General features: G+C 35.5%; 1 protein-coding gene across 3 annotated transcripts in view; it reads right to left on the reverse strand.

Moving 5' to 3' along the window:
- Positions 1–220: 220 nt before the first annotated feature.
- IFT80 (intraflagellar transport 80) overlaps positions 221–18,920 on the reverse strand; it is a 53,826-nt gene continuing 35,126 nt past the window's right edge. For all 3 annotated transcript variants that reach the window (XM_062603198.1, XM_062603197.1, XM_062603199.1), the window contains 11 exons: positions 17,361–17,479; positions 16,437–16,511; positions 14,964–15,127; positions 10,586–10,650; positions 9,647–9,782; positions 8,843–8,990; positions 7,933–8,104; positions 5,912–6,001; positions 5,642–5,814; positions 4,272–4,395; positions 221–1,511 (listed from right to left, as the gene is read on the reverse strand). In XM_062603198.1, coding sequence (XP_062459182.1) covers positions 1,398–1,511; positions 4,272–4,395; positions 5,642–5,814; positions 5,912–6,001; positions 7,933–8,104; positions 8,843–8,990; positions 9,647–9,782; positions 10,586–10,650; positions 14,964–15,127; positions 16,437–16,511; positions 17,361–17,479 — 1,380 coding nt within the window. In that variant the 3' untranslated portion in view covers positions 221–1,397. The remainder of the gene's footprint in view (positions 1,512–4,271; positions 4,396–5,641; positions 5,815–5,911; positions 6,002–7,932; positions 8,105–8,842; positions 8,991–9,646; positions 9,783–10,585; positions 10,651–14,963; positions 15,128–16,436; positions 16,512–17,360; positions 17,480–18,920) is intronic.

Consider the following 18,920-nt stretch of genomic DNA (forward strand, 5'->3'; position numbering starts at 1 on the left):
ACCCTGACTTTGTACTACCACTAGACCAGTCTTCAAAACCTGCTTTTGTTGCACTATGTTGCATCTGAGCCAGGCATCATAAATTTAACATTAGACACTTGCCATTAGTGATATTTTGAACTCAATTCTGGAACTAGTAAATGCTTTCTGCAAGTCAATGGAAGGTGAAGGTGTTCACTTTGCCATGTGTCAGTACACCAGAATACTGTAGAGCTTCGGATGAGCTACGTCAAAAATGTTGTTTTATTTAGCAGTCAAATAAATCAATGCAGATCACCTAATGCATCATGTATTAGATACATATTTTAAAAAAACCCTTGTTTTTATTAAGAATTTTGTGAACTATGAAAGCAGTGTCACATAATAATTCACAAACCAGAAAAAAATTGACAGATATACAGATATTTAACATTTGGATGGCAACATTTGAAAAGATACAATGTCAATTATGAAAAACCTGCTCACATATTTGTAATGCAAAGGGCTTCTGCAAATAACATCTAACATATGCAGCCACTTTCATATGTAAATCAAAAATATATCTTGATGAAATAACACAAATGTAAAAACAGTCTTTTTCAAATCAAGTGCTTTGGGCAGAAAAAAATAAATAGAAAGCTCTTCTTTATTTGAAATTAGTATGATATATGAACCTTAAGGAAGCTTCCAATAACACTGCCAATTATGTGTGTTGGACACTACAAAACCAACCAACAATGCTGGCTGTTACTTCAGGCAACATTCAAAGCACATTGCATAGTATTTTAAACAATTTATCTCAGAAAATATCATTTATTGATAGCTTGCTAGTGACAAACCTTAGTTGCTGAAGTAATAAAAAGATCTATTAAAGAACTTGCTCGTACATACATACTAGCAGAAATATGTAGTACCCCAACCATGAGTAAAATATTCTTTTGTACTTTATAGGTGCAAGCTGTTTTAATTTTCAACACTGACAGCTTGCTGAATTTGTTTTGGGGCAATTTAAACAAGTCTTTTCAGAGGTCCCTGAGGTTGCAGAAATAACCAAACTACTCAACTAGGTGCTTAGAAAGGAAAATAGGTATTTAAATTAGAGGCAACCAAGGTTAAATAATTTTAGTGACAATTAAATTGAAAAGCCACTAACAGAAAGAGAGTCAATTTCCCTTTTTTCTCATACATGTATTGTGGACTACAGCATAGCTACTCCCTAGAGCATTAGAACAAAAACCCTGCTCAAAATGAGACTGTAGTAAGTAAATAATTCTGCCTGCCTTACAACAGTTAACAAGAACTACATTGATTCTCACTCCTGTTCCCCAGAAAACGTCTGCTGTGGCTTTTTAATGTTTGGAAAAATATGCCAGTACAATATATTCGAGAAGCACTTATGAAGGTGACCAAAAGGACAGTTATTGCTGTACAGTTACACTAGCTCTCACCGCAGGACTGGCTGCTGCTCGTTCTCTTTCTTTAGCAATTTCCATCTCTATTTTGGCTTTGATTTTATTCCAATCAACTTCCAGCTGTAAGAACAGAAAAGTGAGTACGCAGAGGTCAACTAACATATACAGAGAGGTCAAACGGATACATTAACAGGACAATTGTTAAGTTATAATGACAAAGTGACCATACCAATCATATAGTTCTTCACATATAAGTGACAACTTATACAAATGTATATTAATGTATGAATGCACAGCTGAGTTCTAACAAACTGAGCTTTCCACATTAAAATAAAACAAGCTTGACATACTTGAACAAATACTAATACATCTCATTGTGTCTGGCAAAACCCCTCCATTAAAATGCAAAAAAGAACTTCAATCAACTTGTATCTAATTTAAATATAATGACATCTGTGTCCTATTACTGAGGATATAGCCCTTTATCAATAATACATGCGGCGGTGTCTTTTGACTGCACCGGAAGTCCACCAAGTAAGCTGATAGCATATTACACTAGTTATCTGATATAACAGAAATCAGATTTCTGCTTTAAATTTGTCTTCTACATCAATAAATGTTTTAGCTGTATCTTGGCATTTCTCCAGCTGCAGAAAATTGTCATCTTCTGGTTGTATTATATTTCAGTGAAACTTTAGACAATCGATATAGTACAGTATCTCCGGTACAGTGGGGTACAACAGTAATCTTTCTTTCCAAAAGTGCTTGACAAGAATGGATCATGGTGCATTTGATGACTATAAAATAAAACCAAAACTGGGCAACAAAGTAGTTGCAAACTTCAGTTTCATTGCTGGAGACTTAAGACTTTCAAAGATGGGATGGGAAAAGAATCTCAGCTGCTGCACAGGGAATTTTCAGGGTAGTTGCTACACTGTTAACTAAGTCATGAAATAAAAGGGAAGCTTCTCTGTGAGGAAAGATGTAACTGCAATCCCCACATTCTCATGTGAAAAGGTCAATTCAGGATGCATTTACTGAGTCCAGATGCTTTGGATCTGATGACTGAAATCTTTATGGCACTCTAAAAATTAATGTGTTTGCTTTAACAGAAGTCACACAGATGCTGAACATACCACATATAGGGCTAATCCTGCCATCCAGCCCTGAGAGCTACTTGCCAGTGAAGCCAACAACCCCTGCCAGTGACATCTAGCAACTGCCAAGATATGGATTCTCTGTATATAAATTACACTCATAATACTTCATATATAAAGACGTGAGATATAACAATGAAGCACATTGTTTAGATTCTGTATCTGATTGCAGGTCAGTGCTTTCAGCTACAGTACAGAAATGAGGTAAAAACTCCTTACTTAAGCCTCAAGGAACTTTAGGTGGTGCAAGGAAAACTGAGACCTCTCTTTTCCCCTGAGAAGGAACAGCGGCACCAAATCTTGCTTTTCTCTTCAATGCTCTTCACATTTCCTACTACCTTTGCTATACCAGTCTGACAGGCTGCATTAAGAATTTAGTTACCACTGTAGCCAAGAGCTTTAAAATCCACTTTATTAAGCAGGTCACATCCTAGTTTCAGATCCAGACAACAAAACCTCCAAGAACATAGATCCAGGAACATTCTGCAGTTCAAGACCAAGTTTCAAGACTGAGTGTGAGATGAAACAAGCTCCACTGCTCACAATTTGTCACTGACAAGGTATTATTGCTAAGGAAACCTTTCTTGATGATTCCAAGATAAGACAGTATTATCTACAAAGTCTCTTTCAGAAGCATCAGGGGATTAACATAATTTTTTCTCAATATTGGATTTAAACTATGTAGAAGACATACTTCCAGTATAGCAGTCAAAACTGCTCCATAGTAAGAGTGCTTGCAATCTGTTCTGCTATTTTCCTGTATTTTCTAGGTAAAGTACTGCAGAATGGTTCATTGCAGAGCCAGATATTGTGCAGACTTTTATTCTTGTTTAGGAAATGAAACATCCTTGGACTTGCTAAAATCTAATGACTTACATTAGATATTAAGCTTTACTGAAAGTGTAATAGGCACTGTCCAATTAAATGATCTCAGCTAACAGCTCTGATGTATTTCTTCATTCATCAGCGGGATGCAAAGATCTGAGACAGTCAAAGTACACATCTCTCTTCATTAGCTTCACCCTAAGAACACTTAGCAACAGAGCAAGGGGAAGAGCAGGAAGGATGTAAGGGCTGCCCAATGGAATTGCTGTCTAAGGTGCACATGTGGATGCCTCTCATAAAGAAAATGTGCAGAAGTACTTGAGCAGAATCTAAGCTACTTCTGTCTTATGAACTATTAAGATCTGTCCTCAGTCTTTAAGATCTGTGAAATGCTAGTAAATGAAAATGACCTACTGATGATGGAGATGGTTTCCAGAGGTTGGATGAAATTGTATATTTAGCTATTTATCATACTTGGCAGAACAATTCATAGTTCACTCTTAATATGTATATATGGATATCTTCAAAGTTTGTTATTGCTACTATCCATAAAAATACATTAAAATACTGAAGACATTTTAGAGGTACACATTCAACCTGCCTGTCTAACTCCCTGTTCACAGGAAAGAACTATGCCTTCGTTTATGTAATTCTTGCCATTTACTAAATATATACATACCATATTTGTGCCTTCAAATAAAATACATGCACAGCTAATGCTAGCCAAGTAGCCACTCATCAAGCTATGGACTTGTACTCAGATGCAAAATCTTAAGATTTGTACCCACATTTGAACCAAGGGAAAAAAAATATCAGAACAATTTCCCCCACTGTCCCAAACCAGCTACAGAGAACAGACTGACCTAAAGCTGCGAGAATAATTCTGAGGAATACTTACACCTTCTGCGTATTGCAAAAATCTTTTGTTTGTTTCTTTCCTACCAAAGTCCTCCAGGAACTTTTGTCGATAAGCCAGGACTGTGTCAACATGTGTCTTGTGCTTTACTGCTAGTTCTAGGGCCCTGGAATAAAACAGAAATGGGCTTGTCAGGCTACATAAATGCTCTGGCGCAACTACAATCACCATGGTTTTGCAAAACAATACGCTGAAAAGTGTTTGAGCTGCAGGCAAAGATTCCTAATCTATAGTGTCAAGTAGTTTTACATTAGTATCAGTCACAGGAGATTAATAAAAGTAGCCAGTGAAGGAGACCATCTACTTTATGATACATACTATGAAAAATAGCTAGCAAGTATTTCTGTTGACAACCTCATCATATCATCAGAATTTGACAATAGGAGTCTTTTTAGTTCAAGAAAATAAACCATAATAGTTAGAGTTCAGCACTCTCAATATAAAGGGGCAAAAGTAACAATTTTTAATAATTTCATTACAGTCAGGAATCGCTTCTGAACAGAGTCATAGTACATATCTATGGTGTATGCTACAGAGCATTTATGAATATTAAGTAAGCGGTACAGATTAGCTATTGGATTAGTATAATTGAACACTCTCCCATCTGCTTTGTTCTCAATGGCATAAGGAATACTTGGTGTGAGGCATCCCTGCCCATGGCAGGGGGGTGGAACTAGATGATCTTATGGTCCTTTCAAACCCAAACTATTCTGTGATTCATTCTATGATTCTGTGATTGATCTGTACAGTTTTTAGATGATACATATTAGGCAACATAATAAAAAAACAGTTATGTAGGAGAAAAAAACCCACAACTTTTTGTCCACAAAGATAAAAAAATAATAGCAGAGAAATTAGTAGTAAATGGCCTCAGAAGATTCTGTTAGAAAATGTGGGGTTTTGTTTAAAGGAGAAATTCCTACTTTGCTTTTTCAGGCCTAATTCATACTTCATCCACCTACACAGTGCTGGGAGTCTGAATAGCCACGTATCTATTTTTAGCAACAAGACATTTCAAAATAGCCTTAATTCTTTGAGGGTCACATACAGCTTGAGGTATCACTAAAGACGTTTCTGTGTTAAAAATAATGAAAAAGCAAAATGTTATTTAAAAATACTTCCAAGCATGCTTTGGACTTTAATCACAGAATACTCGTATCTTCTAACTATGACGGAAAGTTACTTCACTGGTTATTATCAGCATATGATTTAATCCATCCTTTTACAGCTCTGGGCAATTACAGATAAGAAATTAGTCAGCTAAGTATCTGCAATAAAGCAAGTGTCTTGAATAATTTACAGTTACCTCAGTAAGACTGCTTATAAACATACTGTGTTTGAAGAAATACTACCTATCCCAATTATAAAGATTAATGTTGACTTGAATAGCTTGATAAATAAGGCCTGTCTGAAGAAGCAGGGTTTCAGCTTCTTGGCTGTTTCCACTGAAGAGCAGCATATGAGCCATCCTGGATTCTTTTGATGGCAGATCTTTGATGGAATTGATATACAGAACTTTGTCAATCTGTTAATGAGAGGTACAATAATTTAATAAGAGAAAGTAATTATTAAAATTAGATTTACAACAATTTAACTGGAAATAAATAAGTCCTTTTTCTTACCTTACCAATTGATGCATAGGCGACTTCTGCTGTAGCCATCTCTTTGTTGGCAACTGCCATAGCTGCTAAACATGTCCACATAGTTTGATCCTGGAATTTTAACAGAAATGCAACTCCTAAAACTCCTAAAATATTTATTACTGTGCTAAAAATACTTCTCACAGGAAGTATACAAGTCCTAAAATAATTATAACAATACAACATTTCTCAGTGTGAGATTTTCGGCATTTTTTGATCTAAGCCTCGTATTAGAAACTCGCTACTTAGTTATTTCTCAGAACTCCTTCATTACAAAAGCACTGATGTTGTGAGCAGCTGAGACTGCCAGTGTGGCTAAATGAATCCTTAGCTTTTAGCATCTCAGCCAGTAACGAACTCTTGCATAGTATCACTCTATCACCTCACCATCGGTTTCGCTGTCACTACTTGTGGAACTATGCTGGAAACCAAAGCAGTGGTTGTAGTTAGAAAAATTATTTTAACCTGGCTAACCATGGAACCACGGATGCTGATAATAACTTATAAACATACTACAAATGAAAGAGAAAAGAAAATAATTGCGTAAGGGTAGAACAATTAACCTGATGAGTCTGTTAAGAGCTTCAAAAGTTCTGTCTCCTTTGCTATTTTCAGTACATTTTATATTTAGAATTAAGAATTAGGAAAAATCAGTAGTAATAATAATATTGCAACCTTGCTATGGTCAATAACAAATTTGAAAATAAACACTTTGCAATGTGAATTGGTTTTTAGAGGCAGCATAGGATTACTATTGATCTAAATCAGAATACACAGCTACACTGAGTATGGTCTAAAAACATACTCCCATGCCCTGTCTCACAATCGCTTTTGTATGAAACAAAACTGATAAGACCCACTGAAGCTAATGACATACAGTAATTTAGCCCAAGGCTAAATTTAGCCCGTCTCTGCCTGTGCTCTTTCTCTGGCCGTGTTTTCCTACTCTTTACCATGATTCAGGGTAATATAAATCTTCCTGCTGGTAGCCTGTAATTAGGGAGAACTAATGTTGTTCAGAGATGCTCATTAATGATGCTCATAAAATCATCATGCTTCTCTTCCCACTTCTGTACTATTTAGAAAATAAGGTAGTAAAATGCTGAAAGTTCAGCCTGACAAATTTTCTAGAAATTTTTCACTAGCAATTCTTGTTATTCCCTCTTTCCTCAGATAGTCTGTTTTCTTGTTACTTACTGGAAATACTTTGAACTGTATATTGCCACCTGACACAGACATTTTATTTTTGAAGATGATGAATTTAGATAACTCAAAAAAGTTAACATAATGCTGTAGCTGAAATTTGAAATCCCAGTACCCACTGCCCAATACTGGAATAAAAACCTATTTTGAGTACCACTCAAAAGTCATTATACAATCCAAGTTATTGGGATCTGTATTGATTTAATAATGCAAATACAAAAATATATGAAATACATATTTAAGCTTATGATAATCACATGAAAGTGCTAAACTCTTTTCTAGAAGTAAAAGGGGGAAAGGAAGCAGGGTTGTGGGGGGATTTTTGTTTGCCTGTTTAAAAGACTGCCAGACTCACCTCATCTGTTGCTGTTGCCTAGATACATACAAAAGCAAGCAAAGGAAAACAAAACAAAACCAAGTGAAATAAAAATATGAAAAAATACAAGGCAACTGTGGAGATGCAGATAATTTTTAATCAGTTATATTAAAGCCTAGTCCTGAAAATCTAAGCTTATTACTAACTTCTCTGTGTACCTGTGTTCAATCAATCCGGACTCTGTTATGAATAAAAATAAGAATTTTTATTATGTAGAGCAAAATTTGCAAAATTGTCTATGTTATATGACATAAATATGAAAAATACGATTTTTCATCACCAACCCCCAAATAATCAGCAACAGAGCACAAGAATGGAGATGAGATGTAACATCTGATATGCAATTATCATTATTAAAGTAATACTGGAAAACATAAATATTACAGTGAAATTACATCTGAACATTCCATAGAATTAGGATTACCTTTGCAAAGCGACACAGTCTAACAGCATCTTCCCATTTAGAACTACTAACATATTCATGAAGAATCGCAGGATAAGGCGAAATATTAAGGTGAATAAGTGAACCATCTGCTCTTCTAATTGTTATCAGATTTCCTATAAAATGTACAATCTGGGGATTTTTGCTAAATTCTCTGGGTAGAGAAAGAAAGGTAAGTTAATATTCACTTCTTTCTTACTGAAAATACTACTAAGAATTTAGAGAAATCTTTGTTTCAAAATAACAACATGATTATACTTCATTTTCAGAGTATGTAACAATCTAACCACCTAGTTATTTAACAGTTGAATCCAACAGGCAGTTGTAATGTTCTCTAAGAATAAAGTTATAGTTAACCACATTCAATGGCTGTAAGGCAAATGCCAGCTGGGTATATGTGAAAAAATTTTCAAATACATTTTCCAGTAAAAAATACTTGGGCTCTCATCACTCTTAGGAGGATATAATTAATTCAGGTAGTCTTCATGAAGAATTTCACAATGCATACAGGCTGAAGTAAACATGTAAAGTAAACCTGCTGAACTGGAAATAATATTATCTGTGACCCAGTATCTCAATACTTTAAACAGATCTTTTCTATTTTTTATACAAACTACTAAAGCAATATTTCATGAGACATGATTATTTTTGCTTTTGCATCAAGATGTTATTGTACTCTTAAACTGTGTATCATCATTTAAACTCCAAACTTTATGATATACCCTATAAAACACTTCTTCATTTCCTAATCATAAATAGTAATATGAAAAGAATTTTTAAAGTTGCACACTAGTTTCTACTTTAATTGCCAAAATTAACATAATTTGTTAAAGAATGAGTAAAAAAGCTAAAATATATACTACTATGACTTTGATCAAAAAGGATATATTACCTTGCCTCATTTTCATACAGAGTTTTTGGCAAAAGATCTTTATCTACGTAGACTGTGTTGGGGTAGTACCAGACTGTAAAACGCGTATCTTGAATCCCACAAAGAATGTTAGATGTGTCATTCCAAGCCAAAGTTTGAACCATTGTCCCTTAAAGATAACAGAATAATACGCATTTCCACAAGAAAATTCAAAAAGAAGGGACACTTCTCATACTGTACTAAAAGCATAATTATTGTTTGGGTTTAGGACCTTTTATAAGGACTGTTTTTCACCACCTAGTTTGTAAGGTAACCTCTTACAAACCTTCAGCCAAATTCACTTCTCTTTCTGAAAGTTCTTTTCATAAAAAAGTTTTCTGCACTTAATTGTAAGACTTGAAATAAAAATTAACTCAATGGTCAGACTGCACCTTCGCACTTACTGGATCAGGCACCCGTTTACGGCATTTCAACTTTTAATTAAAAATATTATGAACTTCAGAGTTCTGCATTTGCAAGAAAAATGACTGAAAAATTCTGTATTGAATAATTCTGAGGAATACATCCTTCTCCCATATCCTTTTAGCTGCTTGCTCTGGAATGCAACAACCAGCACTTTACAGGTAACTGATATAAAAATTATCAGGATTTAGATAAAATGTACTAAAGTGGTTTCTGTCACTATCTTATGAAAGCCGCAGGACTATTTCTAATATTTCTTCAAGTCCAATTTTATGATTAAAATCAAAATTTTGACTACTTTACTAAATAAAAATCTATTTTCCTGACAGCTTGTACTTAAACATTATTTTGAATTTTTCTTACCTATTTTGACAATCTTCTGTTCTTTTCCAAACCGTTTAACTGAAGTAATGTAAAGATCTCTGTTCTTATCAATAAAAGCTATTTTTCTTTCACTTGTAAGTCCTTTCTGGTCTAAAGCTATCTCTACAATTTCTGTCTGGAAAGGAAAAAGAAAATATCTTGAGTTTTAGTTTGAATATTTGTATCCCAGCAAGCATGTGATATACAAACGAATGAATGCTTTACTAAAAACCAAGGCACAAAACTCTTGAAAAACTGGACCATGAAGACACTGTGTATTCTCTGTTTGTATGAGGCATTCTATAAATGAATTTCATGCAGATTAAACCAAAACTGCAACAGAGCAGTTCAGGAATTTACTACAAAACTACAGAAATACAGGTGGCATTCTCAAAGCAAAAGCTGCCTAAAAGATACTTCCTCTCTTAAAAATATGCTAATTTTGCTTTTTTGGATAGCAGGGGAGTGAAGAAAAGTAAAATGCAGTTCAGGCAACAATTTTTATTTTAAGTAAAATCTGTAAAAGCTCAGACTGAAGACAGACTTCTCTGATGTTCTTTTTCTTTTCTTCAGTATTGACAACAGGTCAGCACTGATAAAAGTTGGAGTACATGCACAGTAAATTCAGTTGATCAGTTTTAGTGCATAACAAAACAATTTACCTGTAGTTTCAAACTCTTATGTGCACAGGAAACATGCCAGTAACTGAACACAACTTATAGTATGTCCCTTTGTACATCAATGCTGCATGAAGAATCTGTTTTTTTTTTTATTATATAAGAGTCAGCTAGAGTTGTCAAGCTCCTTTCTATTCAGACTGTAAACCTTTAATAGCTTATTAGACCCATTACTGGGGAAACCCACTATTGATTCTTAATTTCAAAATAGAATTAAAAAGACACATTAAATTAAAAAGACACATTATATCCTTCACCTTACCTTATGGGTTAGAGGCTTTCCATCACCCAATGGCTTTCCAGATAAAGCTTCAAATACGTAGATAACTGAAGAAAAAAAATTATATGGTTTATTAGTTAAAAGCAACAGTTCTTAATAGATGTTTTCAAGCAGTTCTTTTCCTTTATAGAGCATCATTTACCGCCAAGTGTGTGCTAGATTTACCAGTGACTTTCATACTCTGGTGAAAAAAGACTATTACTTTGGGGAAAATGTAACCACCATAGTCTGCTGAGCTTAGGGACAGTCTCATTTTGCAATCAGACTGACCTGAGAAAATCCTCAAATATTGTTTTCAGAGCATAGATAGCCATTGAAATATAAGATTATGGACTGAAAGAATTGAGAAAACTAAGGTTTTACTTCCTGTCACAGCTCAAATGGTTATTTACAGAAATGACACTAAGTTCTATCTGATGCAAGTCTTTACTCTTCATTCTGAATAAATTAATGTTACCAAGGCTGACAGATTTACTCAATCTTAACCCACAACTTTGATTAGCATGTAAGTTGAGGAAGCAATACCATTAACTGATACATTTTCCTACAGGAATTAGAATCAAATATATAGAAAGATGTCCTTTGAACTACTGAGAAAAACATTCTTCAGAAGAATTCTGTATTTTGTTAATAATTGCTCTATTTTTTATTTTTAATTCGGTGATTCCTAGGCATATTTTCTTCCAGGACAGTTTAGGGTTTCTGCTTGTCATTAATACATTTACAACTGGCTTCCTCAAAAAGTATCTACTTTACCTAGATATACTTGAATCTTATTATTTTGATTTTGCATTTGTTTCACTCTTTCCCTGTCCCACCCTCAGAAAAAAATCTACTCAACACCCCCAAAACCATCATCATCTGTATTTCTGAGATATCCAGTGAAGACTCAAATTTGCAAATTGTCTAAAAATAGTTTCTCTGTGTTTCAGTCTATATGTATACATACACACACGTGATGCACACACATCCATACATACTTTATATATAGTCTGCAAATAATATACACACAAATTCAGCCAGATGTATCTAAACCTACAGTAACATTATGAGGAACATCAGCTGTAACTTAAAGCACATGATTCCATGTTAGTTCCTAGAAAACACTGATGTGACAGAAACATTTCAGCTGTTCAATAATGCTTCTCACCTTTAGTTTCAACACATTACCTGTAAGTATACAATATAGGATGAATATACACCATCATTCCAAAGGATGGCAATGTTAACACGTTAATGCTGCTGTGCATCTTTCACCAGGATGCAGGATGTTTGTTTGAGGTCAAAAAAAAACCAAACAAACCAAGAAAACCCAACAAACCTGTAAAAGCAGGTGTTCAGAAAGCATGGGTTGAGTTTGCAGAGGAAGAAAAGAAAGGGTTTTGCACATGTGTTGGTCTTGGCAGCAGGCTAAATATATGAAAGAAAACTAGCTGTTCCTGAGAAGCGTTATTTTTCTCACTTTTATGCAGGGCTCCCTGCATGAAATTTATTTTGATCTAATTATACAAGCCAATTCTACTGCTACTATACTAGCTGTACGAAGATTAAAAGAGTTTTAAAGAAAACCACTATACCTAATTGACAAGTAACATTTTTCATTAATCTACAATGTTTATTAAGATATTTCAGAAAAGAAGTTTGGTGTTCGGTTTTGTTTTGGTGTCGTCCCACCGCTCTCCCAAATCTGGAAAAACTCCACATCACTTTACAATCATTTAGAACCCAAAATATATCTCTTTTTTAAATGTATAAATTAAAGATATAAACAAAAGGCATTCTCTCACTTTGAACATTCAGAGAAAGAGAACAGTTACTGCGTGTCTTCAAACACATGTTCTATCATCATGGAATAACCACTCGCAAGGTTACCAGACCCCTTTTGAGAACAGGCTCACCTCCCTCTTCAGCTTCATTAGAGATTGAAGGGCTGTAAGCACAGAGGTACCAGTTTTTTGTTTTTTTTTTTAATAAAAGAGGAAGAATATCCAGGTAACAACACTGAAGCACAGCAAGTCATATATCTCCTTGTTTCAACAGTAAATTAGCTTGTAGAGAGCTCCACACCACAATGCATAAACTGCCTCCTTTTTCAAACTGAGCTATTATAGATACTTCTATAATGCAGCACATTATGCCCTCAAAATAGGGCAAAGGAAAAAAAATGTTTCTGCTGGAGCGAATTGAGAAGAATAAACAGGCATAGATAAGCCATGGTTTCCTTTGCCAAGCATCTTTTTTCCCATGTGCTAGCATATCATAAGGTATTTTATCACTATTAGTGGGGCTCACATCTAAAAAAAAACAAAAACCCACCCCTACTCATTGCCCTGATGGAAGCTGCTGTCAACAGGATCATTTGGAGAGCTCAACTGGAAAACATAGCCAGAAACCCTGCCTCTCTAAATCACAGGCTTGGTGAAGATTAGCCTGCGTATAAAACCAGCTGACGTGATTTTTAGGACACTCATAGGAATGGTTGGGAGATGGAGATGCTTTTCAGTCTGTTCAGGAAAATGGGCAGGAGAAAGGGGCAAGCGAGTGAGTTTATTATCACAGTCTTAAATATGCATGCACACAGACAGCAGTTAACACTTACGGATTAATTTTATCTATAACCTTAATTTATTTAAAATACTTCTATTGTTTTTATTCTGACCGCCTCAAGGTGTCCATACAACAATAAAACAAAGTCTCTGTATTATGTGTATTAAGTCATATACATACATGCACCCTAATATAGACACACAGAGTAAAACAAGATCAGAAATAAAATACAGTTTATCACTTAACCTTCTTTTGTAAACTATTGCGCTTTTTTGCTCAGTAATTTACACTGAAATACATTTTTGCTGATTAAAATCCATTCTAGTTATTACAGCTTTTATGTCTTGGTGCTTGAGAATAGTATTTTTCTGAAGTAATTTTCCTTAACACTAGAATACACATTACAGTTATATTACTACTTCTAAACATTTTAAAAATACATACTGCCTTTAAAAATAGTTAAAGTATCCTCACACAGAAGATAAGGATATACAAGAAAAAAATTAAAGTTGTACGGAATAGCAAAAATGCTTTGTAATATGGAAGTGAGAAAAACCCCACCTCATTTTTCACTTGCTTGGGCAGGAATATTTTAACGGATTGTTAGAAAGGTTTTATTCATTCACCAAGTAGTTTACCTTGCAGGTTAAATGTTGAGAAAACAACTACGTAATCAGTGCTAAAGGACTAACTCCCTGCCAGGGATCTTCTTTTGTAGTTCACACTGAAAGATTTTTCTCTATAGCAAAAAGTAGATAAATATGGCGGTTCTTTGCTGCAAAACAAAGTATTCTAAAATTCTGAATGTTTAAAATCTAATCATTAAGTCTAGGAGAGCAGTTACAGATAGACAGTAGATTGAGTTAGTGTCAGTTGGAATCACAGGCAGGAAGTTTTCACTGTTTCACTCTGCAATAACAGCACCTCCCGCAAACAGTTGCTCCGACCAGTAATCTCCTTACTGGCCGTATCTCAGAAGAAATGCAGCTACAGATAGCACTGCCGCCTTGCACTGTCATATCTGTACAGTCTATAAATGGCACAGTTAGGGAGTCAAAAGTCATAGTGCCATGGGTTTTCCAGCAATGGAAGAGTCTGTCTCTTCCAGACACTCAAAATTTAAATTGTTGCACTAGCAAACCTACACATTTGCCTCAAGGCATAGAGAAAAGAGAAAACGCTGACTGACAAAAAGATATTCCTGTACCACTTGTTAATGTCAAAACCTACCTGACTCTCATTTGACAATGTTTTGTTTTAAAATTACAGGGTTCTGATGCCAAAACACAAAATTCAAGCACAAAAGTATTCAAGAACACAACACTGAGACAGAACATTGCAGACTCCTAACTACGGTCGTATCAGCTGCATATAAAACTTCCATGCTGTAAAAATACAGCTCCCAAAAAAGCTAAAGAACATCTGAAAACTAAAATTAACTGCAATTACTGTATTGGAAGTGTCTAAGAGCAGGAGTCAAGCAGAAAAAGTTGCTGAAGTACTTCTTTAGAAAACCACATCAGAGAGCGAAAACCTACTGTTCAAGTATTTACTGCAAACTGTTCTTTGATTCATTACACACAACTGGAAATTCACAGACATATCAATCATTCTCTAAGTTTCTTAATCACTGTTAAGCAAGACTCATCATTTTAATTCATTTTTATAACTATTTAATTTATATCACAAATAAATTGTTTATGCTTCATTTTTTTCCCCGCATTAGTATGCTAAGTAAAGTTACATGTGAAGATGCTGAAAATCTCATACTGAATTATTAGTAAACATGAAACTATCAGAACAGAGAACTTACCTTTTTCATCAGCTTTGTCTTTTACTGCTAGAGTATCATTACTCAGAGATACTGTCTGGGCATTTAAAATGTCTGTTCTCATTCCTGGATATTTTGGAGAGGAAATTAATCTTCCTTCATATGAATATAAATAAAGTCCTCCACCATCTACAAGAAGAAAATGCCTACAAATAAAACCCCAACAAAAAGGTAAATCATTAAGTAATACAGAAGAGCATGATGACAGTTTCAACAAGTAGAAAGCAACTGTTTAATATCCTGCAACTGCTTTGAGTTAAGCTACATAACTTCTAAGCCTTACATTTCAAACCTGATATACTAAAAGCTTTTTATGGAAGATTTCATTTTAATGTGAACATGGTCTTTTTCCATGAGAAATGCTGACTACCTGGAATCACTATGATTTTATCTGTTATAGGTATTATACAATTTAAATCTTCTAACTCCTGATGACAAAGCATAAAGCTGCAGACAGTACTCCCCATACATCACCCCGTGAGATTACACTCTGTGTGTGTATATATGCTAGAAACAACTTTAATGGTTACAGCTAGCTTTGAAATAGTATTACCTGTATTATTTTCCTTAGTATGTCTACATTATAATGTAAAACAAATAGAAGACACTTTTAACGAACCATTGTCTGTACATGTAACTGTCGAGGCTGACTGGTTTCACCAAAACCATAGCTTCAATTCTGTGGATCACCTTCACTGCTGAAGAATATGTGCCAGGTTTTCACAATTTACTTTTGGCAGTGCAAAATTCCAAATCTAGAAACTGATCTTCAAAATCCTGTCTACTTGTTTACCTGTTCTCCACTGCAATACTGCAGGCTAGGACATAAGTGCTTGACTCAAAAATGCAGTGAGCATTGTGCTGCCATGTTCTGAAATAGTTGTCCAACAGTACTTGTCCATGAGAATTAATACTATAACAAAAACTCAAGATTTTTTACTTCTGCTCTTAACGCTTTGAAAGACCTTCTATAAAAGCACACCTGAAGATCTCTTTGACAAATGATTTTCAGGTATTACAGATGAAAGTTTTCTTAAACTGAGAAAAAATAGTAATTTCTTGCAAATACAAATATGTAAAAAAAATTTTTTTCTTTTTATCTGGCATACCTGGCATGTTTTTAATAAAGACTGGAGACAAAAGATAATTTATATAAAATATATTCCAGCTAAAAAAGTAATATAGAACATAACCCCCCCCCCAGATGTTAGCACAATGTCAGAAAATATACTTTCTCCTGTAAATGAGAATATAAACATACATAACATACGGAAGATTCATTACCAACATCACAGACCTATGGCAAATATACCAGCTAAGCCTTCATATGCTACCTAAAAATACTGTATACTTTACACCTATTTCTAGTATTTCAATATGTGCTTATGTTATAGAGCAAAGTTTGAGGAAACGCACATGCACATGTAATAGTGAGCATTACAATAATGTAGCTACCTTTCCGCTTGTAGAATCAAACTAACTGTTCCTTCCTTCAGGTCAAAGATCAGTGGTGTATTCCAGTTCTTTACACTGAAAAAATAAACTCAGCATTCATTAAGACTGTTCATCTTCACATATTATTGAAAATACAAAGTTGAATTTGCTAAGTAAAACATACACATTTTAATCATCTAACATTCCTAAAAAGGGAGGTCTTCAAAAGGAAAATAGCATTTGGGAAGCCAAGTAACACTGACAACTATGCAGTATGATCCAGTAACACTTCTGCTTTCATGTTTGCACCCCTTCACACTACCAGCGGCTAACCTAGAAGTCTTAGTAAGCAGCGAAATCATACTTACAAATGTGTTTTTTAAATATTTCTGAATTGTGGTTCAACTCTTTTACAGTCATCTGGAGGTAAGAAAGAGCCCCTCTCCTGTGTGCTCTATTACAGGCTGTGTTACTGTTTAGCATTAGTCATGACATTGAAGAGGTAAATGACTTTAGGAGTAAAGTTTAAATATCAGCGTATGAAAGAGTATCATGTTCTTAAAATGTGATGCAGGATTGAATCCTTCCTATTCTGTTCCAAAATAACTGCATGCCAGAAGCAATATTGAAAAAAAGGAGTCCCTAGAGGGAGGCACAGATACACCCAGCCACTATTCCTGCTGCCTCTACATAAAAAGAAAGGCTGCCAAATTTTTGTAGCCAAATAAACAGGCAGGCATAGCACCAGCAAGAAGCTGAAAAGATGACAGGGTGAGGGCAACAATACTCCAACAGTTTGCTGTGGACGATGCTAGGTTCCATGGAGTATCTCAATTAGCTAAAAATTAAAAAATTAAAAAATTAACTACAGTACTCTAAACAATGTTTCTGCTACTCCTTACACCTGTTAAACTTGAGACAGCTTCAAGAATTTATTTTACTTACGAAAACACGTAACACTGAAGAGAAGTTGAAACAACCAAATGCCCATAGTTCAAAGAGGCCTTAATAACTCTGTCACGAAATTCCAATAGATCTACTGCATCATTAATGACATTGTGCACCTAATCAAAAGAAAACTGTGGCTGAATAAAATGACAATAACTGAAATGAAAACTAACTAGTGAAATACCATTTTCTGTCTTATTAAAAGTACATGCTGGTACTACCATGCCATTAGCAGAACATATCTATGTAGGAACAGCCACTTTCACAGCAGTGGTGAAAACTCAAAGGTTCTATAAACTCTGAATAAACAATGAAGAACTGGATGGAGTTCCTTAAAAGAAAGCAGTAATTAACATGTATTTGGAATACATAAGGTATAAGCAGAATACTACACATGCGGTTGAGAAAACCATCTGAGATCAGGGAAGTGTGAAAATTCCCATTTTAAGACTCAGTGTTCAGTTCAGTTGCTGACTATCTAAATATTTGAAATATAATATTGCAGTGATCCCATCAAAACAATTCAGCAACATCCAAGATTTGGATAGCTACATTACCTAGATGTTGAATAACTCTAGCACATATTTTAAATGGTACCACACTCTGAAGTAAGGGAAATTTAGGAGATGGCCTTGGTGACCAGTAACGAGTGGTGTCCCTCAGGGATCAGTGTTGGGACCAGTCTTATGCAACATCTTTGTCACTGACATGGACAGTGGATTGAGTGTGCCCTCAGCAAGTTTGCTGATGACACCAAGCTGTGTGGTTTGGTTGATACGCTGGAGGGAAGGAATGCCATCCAGAGGGACCTTGACGTGCTTGTGAGGTGGGCTGATGACAACCTTATGAAGTTTAACCATGACAAGTGCAAGGTCCTACACCTGGGTCAGAGCAATCCCAGGCACAGCTACAGGTTGGGCAAAGAAGAGATTCAGAGCAGCCCTGTGGAGAAGGACTTGGGGGTGCTGGTCAATGAGAAAATGAACATGAGCCGGCTTCAGTGTGTGCTCGCAGCCCAGAAAGCCAACCGTATCCTGGGCTGCATCAAAAGGAGCGTGACCAGCAGGTTGAAGGAGATGATCCTGCCCCTCTACTCTGCTCCTGTGAGACGTCACCTGGAGTATTGTGTGCAGTTCTGGTGTCCTCAACATAAAAAGGACATGGAACTGTTGGAACAAGTCCAAAGGAGGGCCACAAAGATCAGGGGACTGGAGCACCTCCCGTATGAAGACAGGGTGAGAAAGTTGGGGCTCTTCAGCCTGGAAAAGAGAAGGCTGCATGGAGACCTCATAGCAGCCTTCCAGTATCTAAGGGGGGCCTAGAGGGATACTGGGGAGGGACTCTTCATTAGGGACTGTAGTGATAGGACAAGGGGTGATGGGGTCAAACTTAAACAGGGGAAGTTTAGATTGGATATAAGGAGGAAATTCTTTCCTGTTAGGGTGGTGAGGCACTGGAATGGGTTGCCCAGGGGAAGCTGTGAATGCTCCATCCCTGGCAGTGTTCAAAGCCAGGTTGGACGAGGCCTTGGGTGTCATGGTTTAGTGTGAGGTGTCC

This window comes from Pezoporus occidentalis, unplaced genomic scaffold (genome assembly GCF_034315485.1).
Source record: "Pezoporus occidentalis ecotype Australia unplaced genomic scaffold, CSIRO_AGI_Poc_V1 ctg8, whole genome shotgun sequence".
Lineage (NCBI taxonomy): Eukaryota > Metazoa > Chordata > Aves > Psittaciformes > Psittacidae > Pezoporus > Pezoporus occidentalis.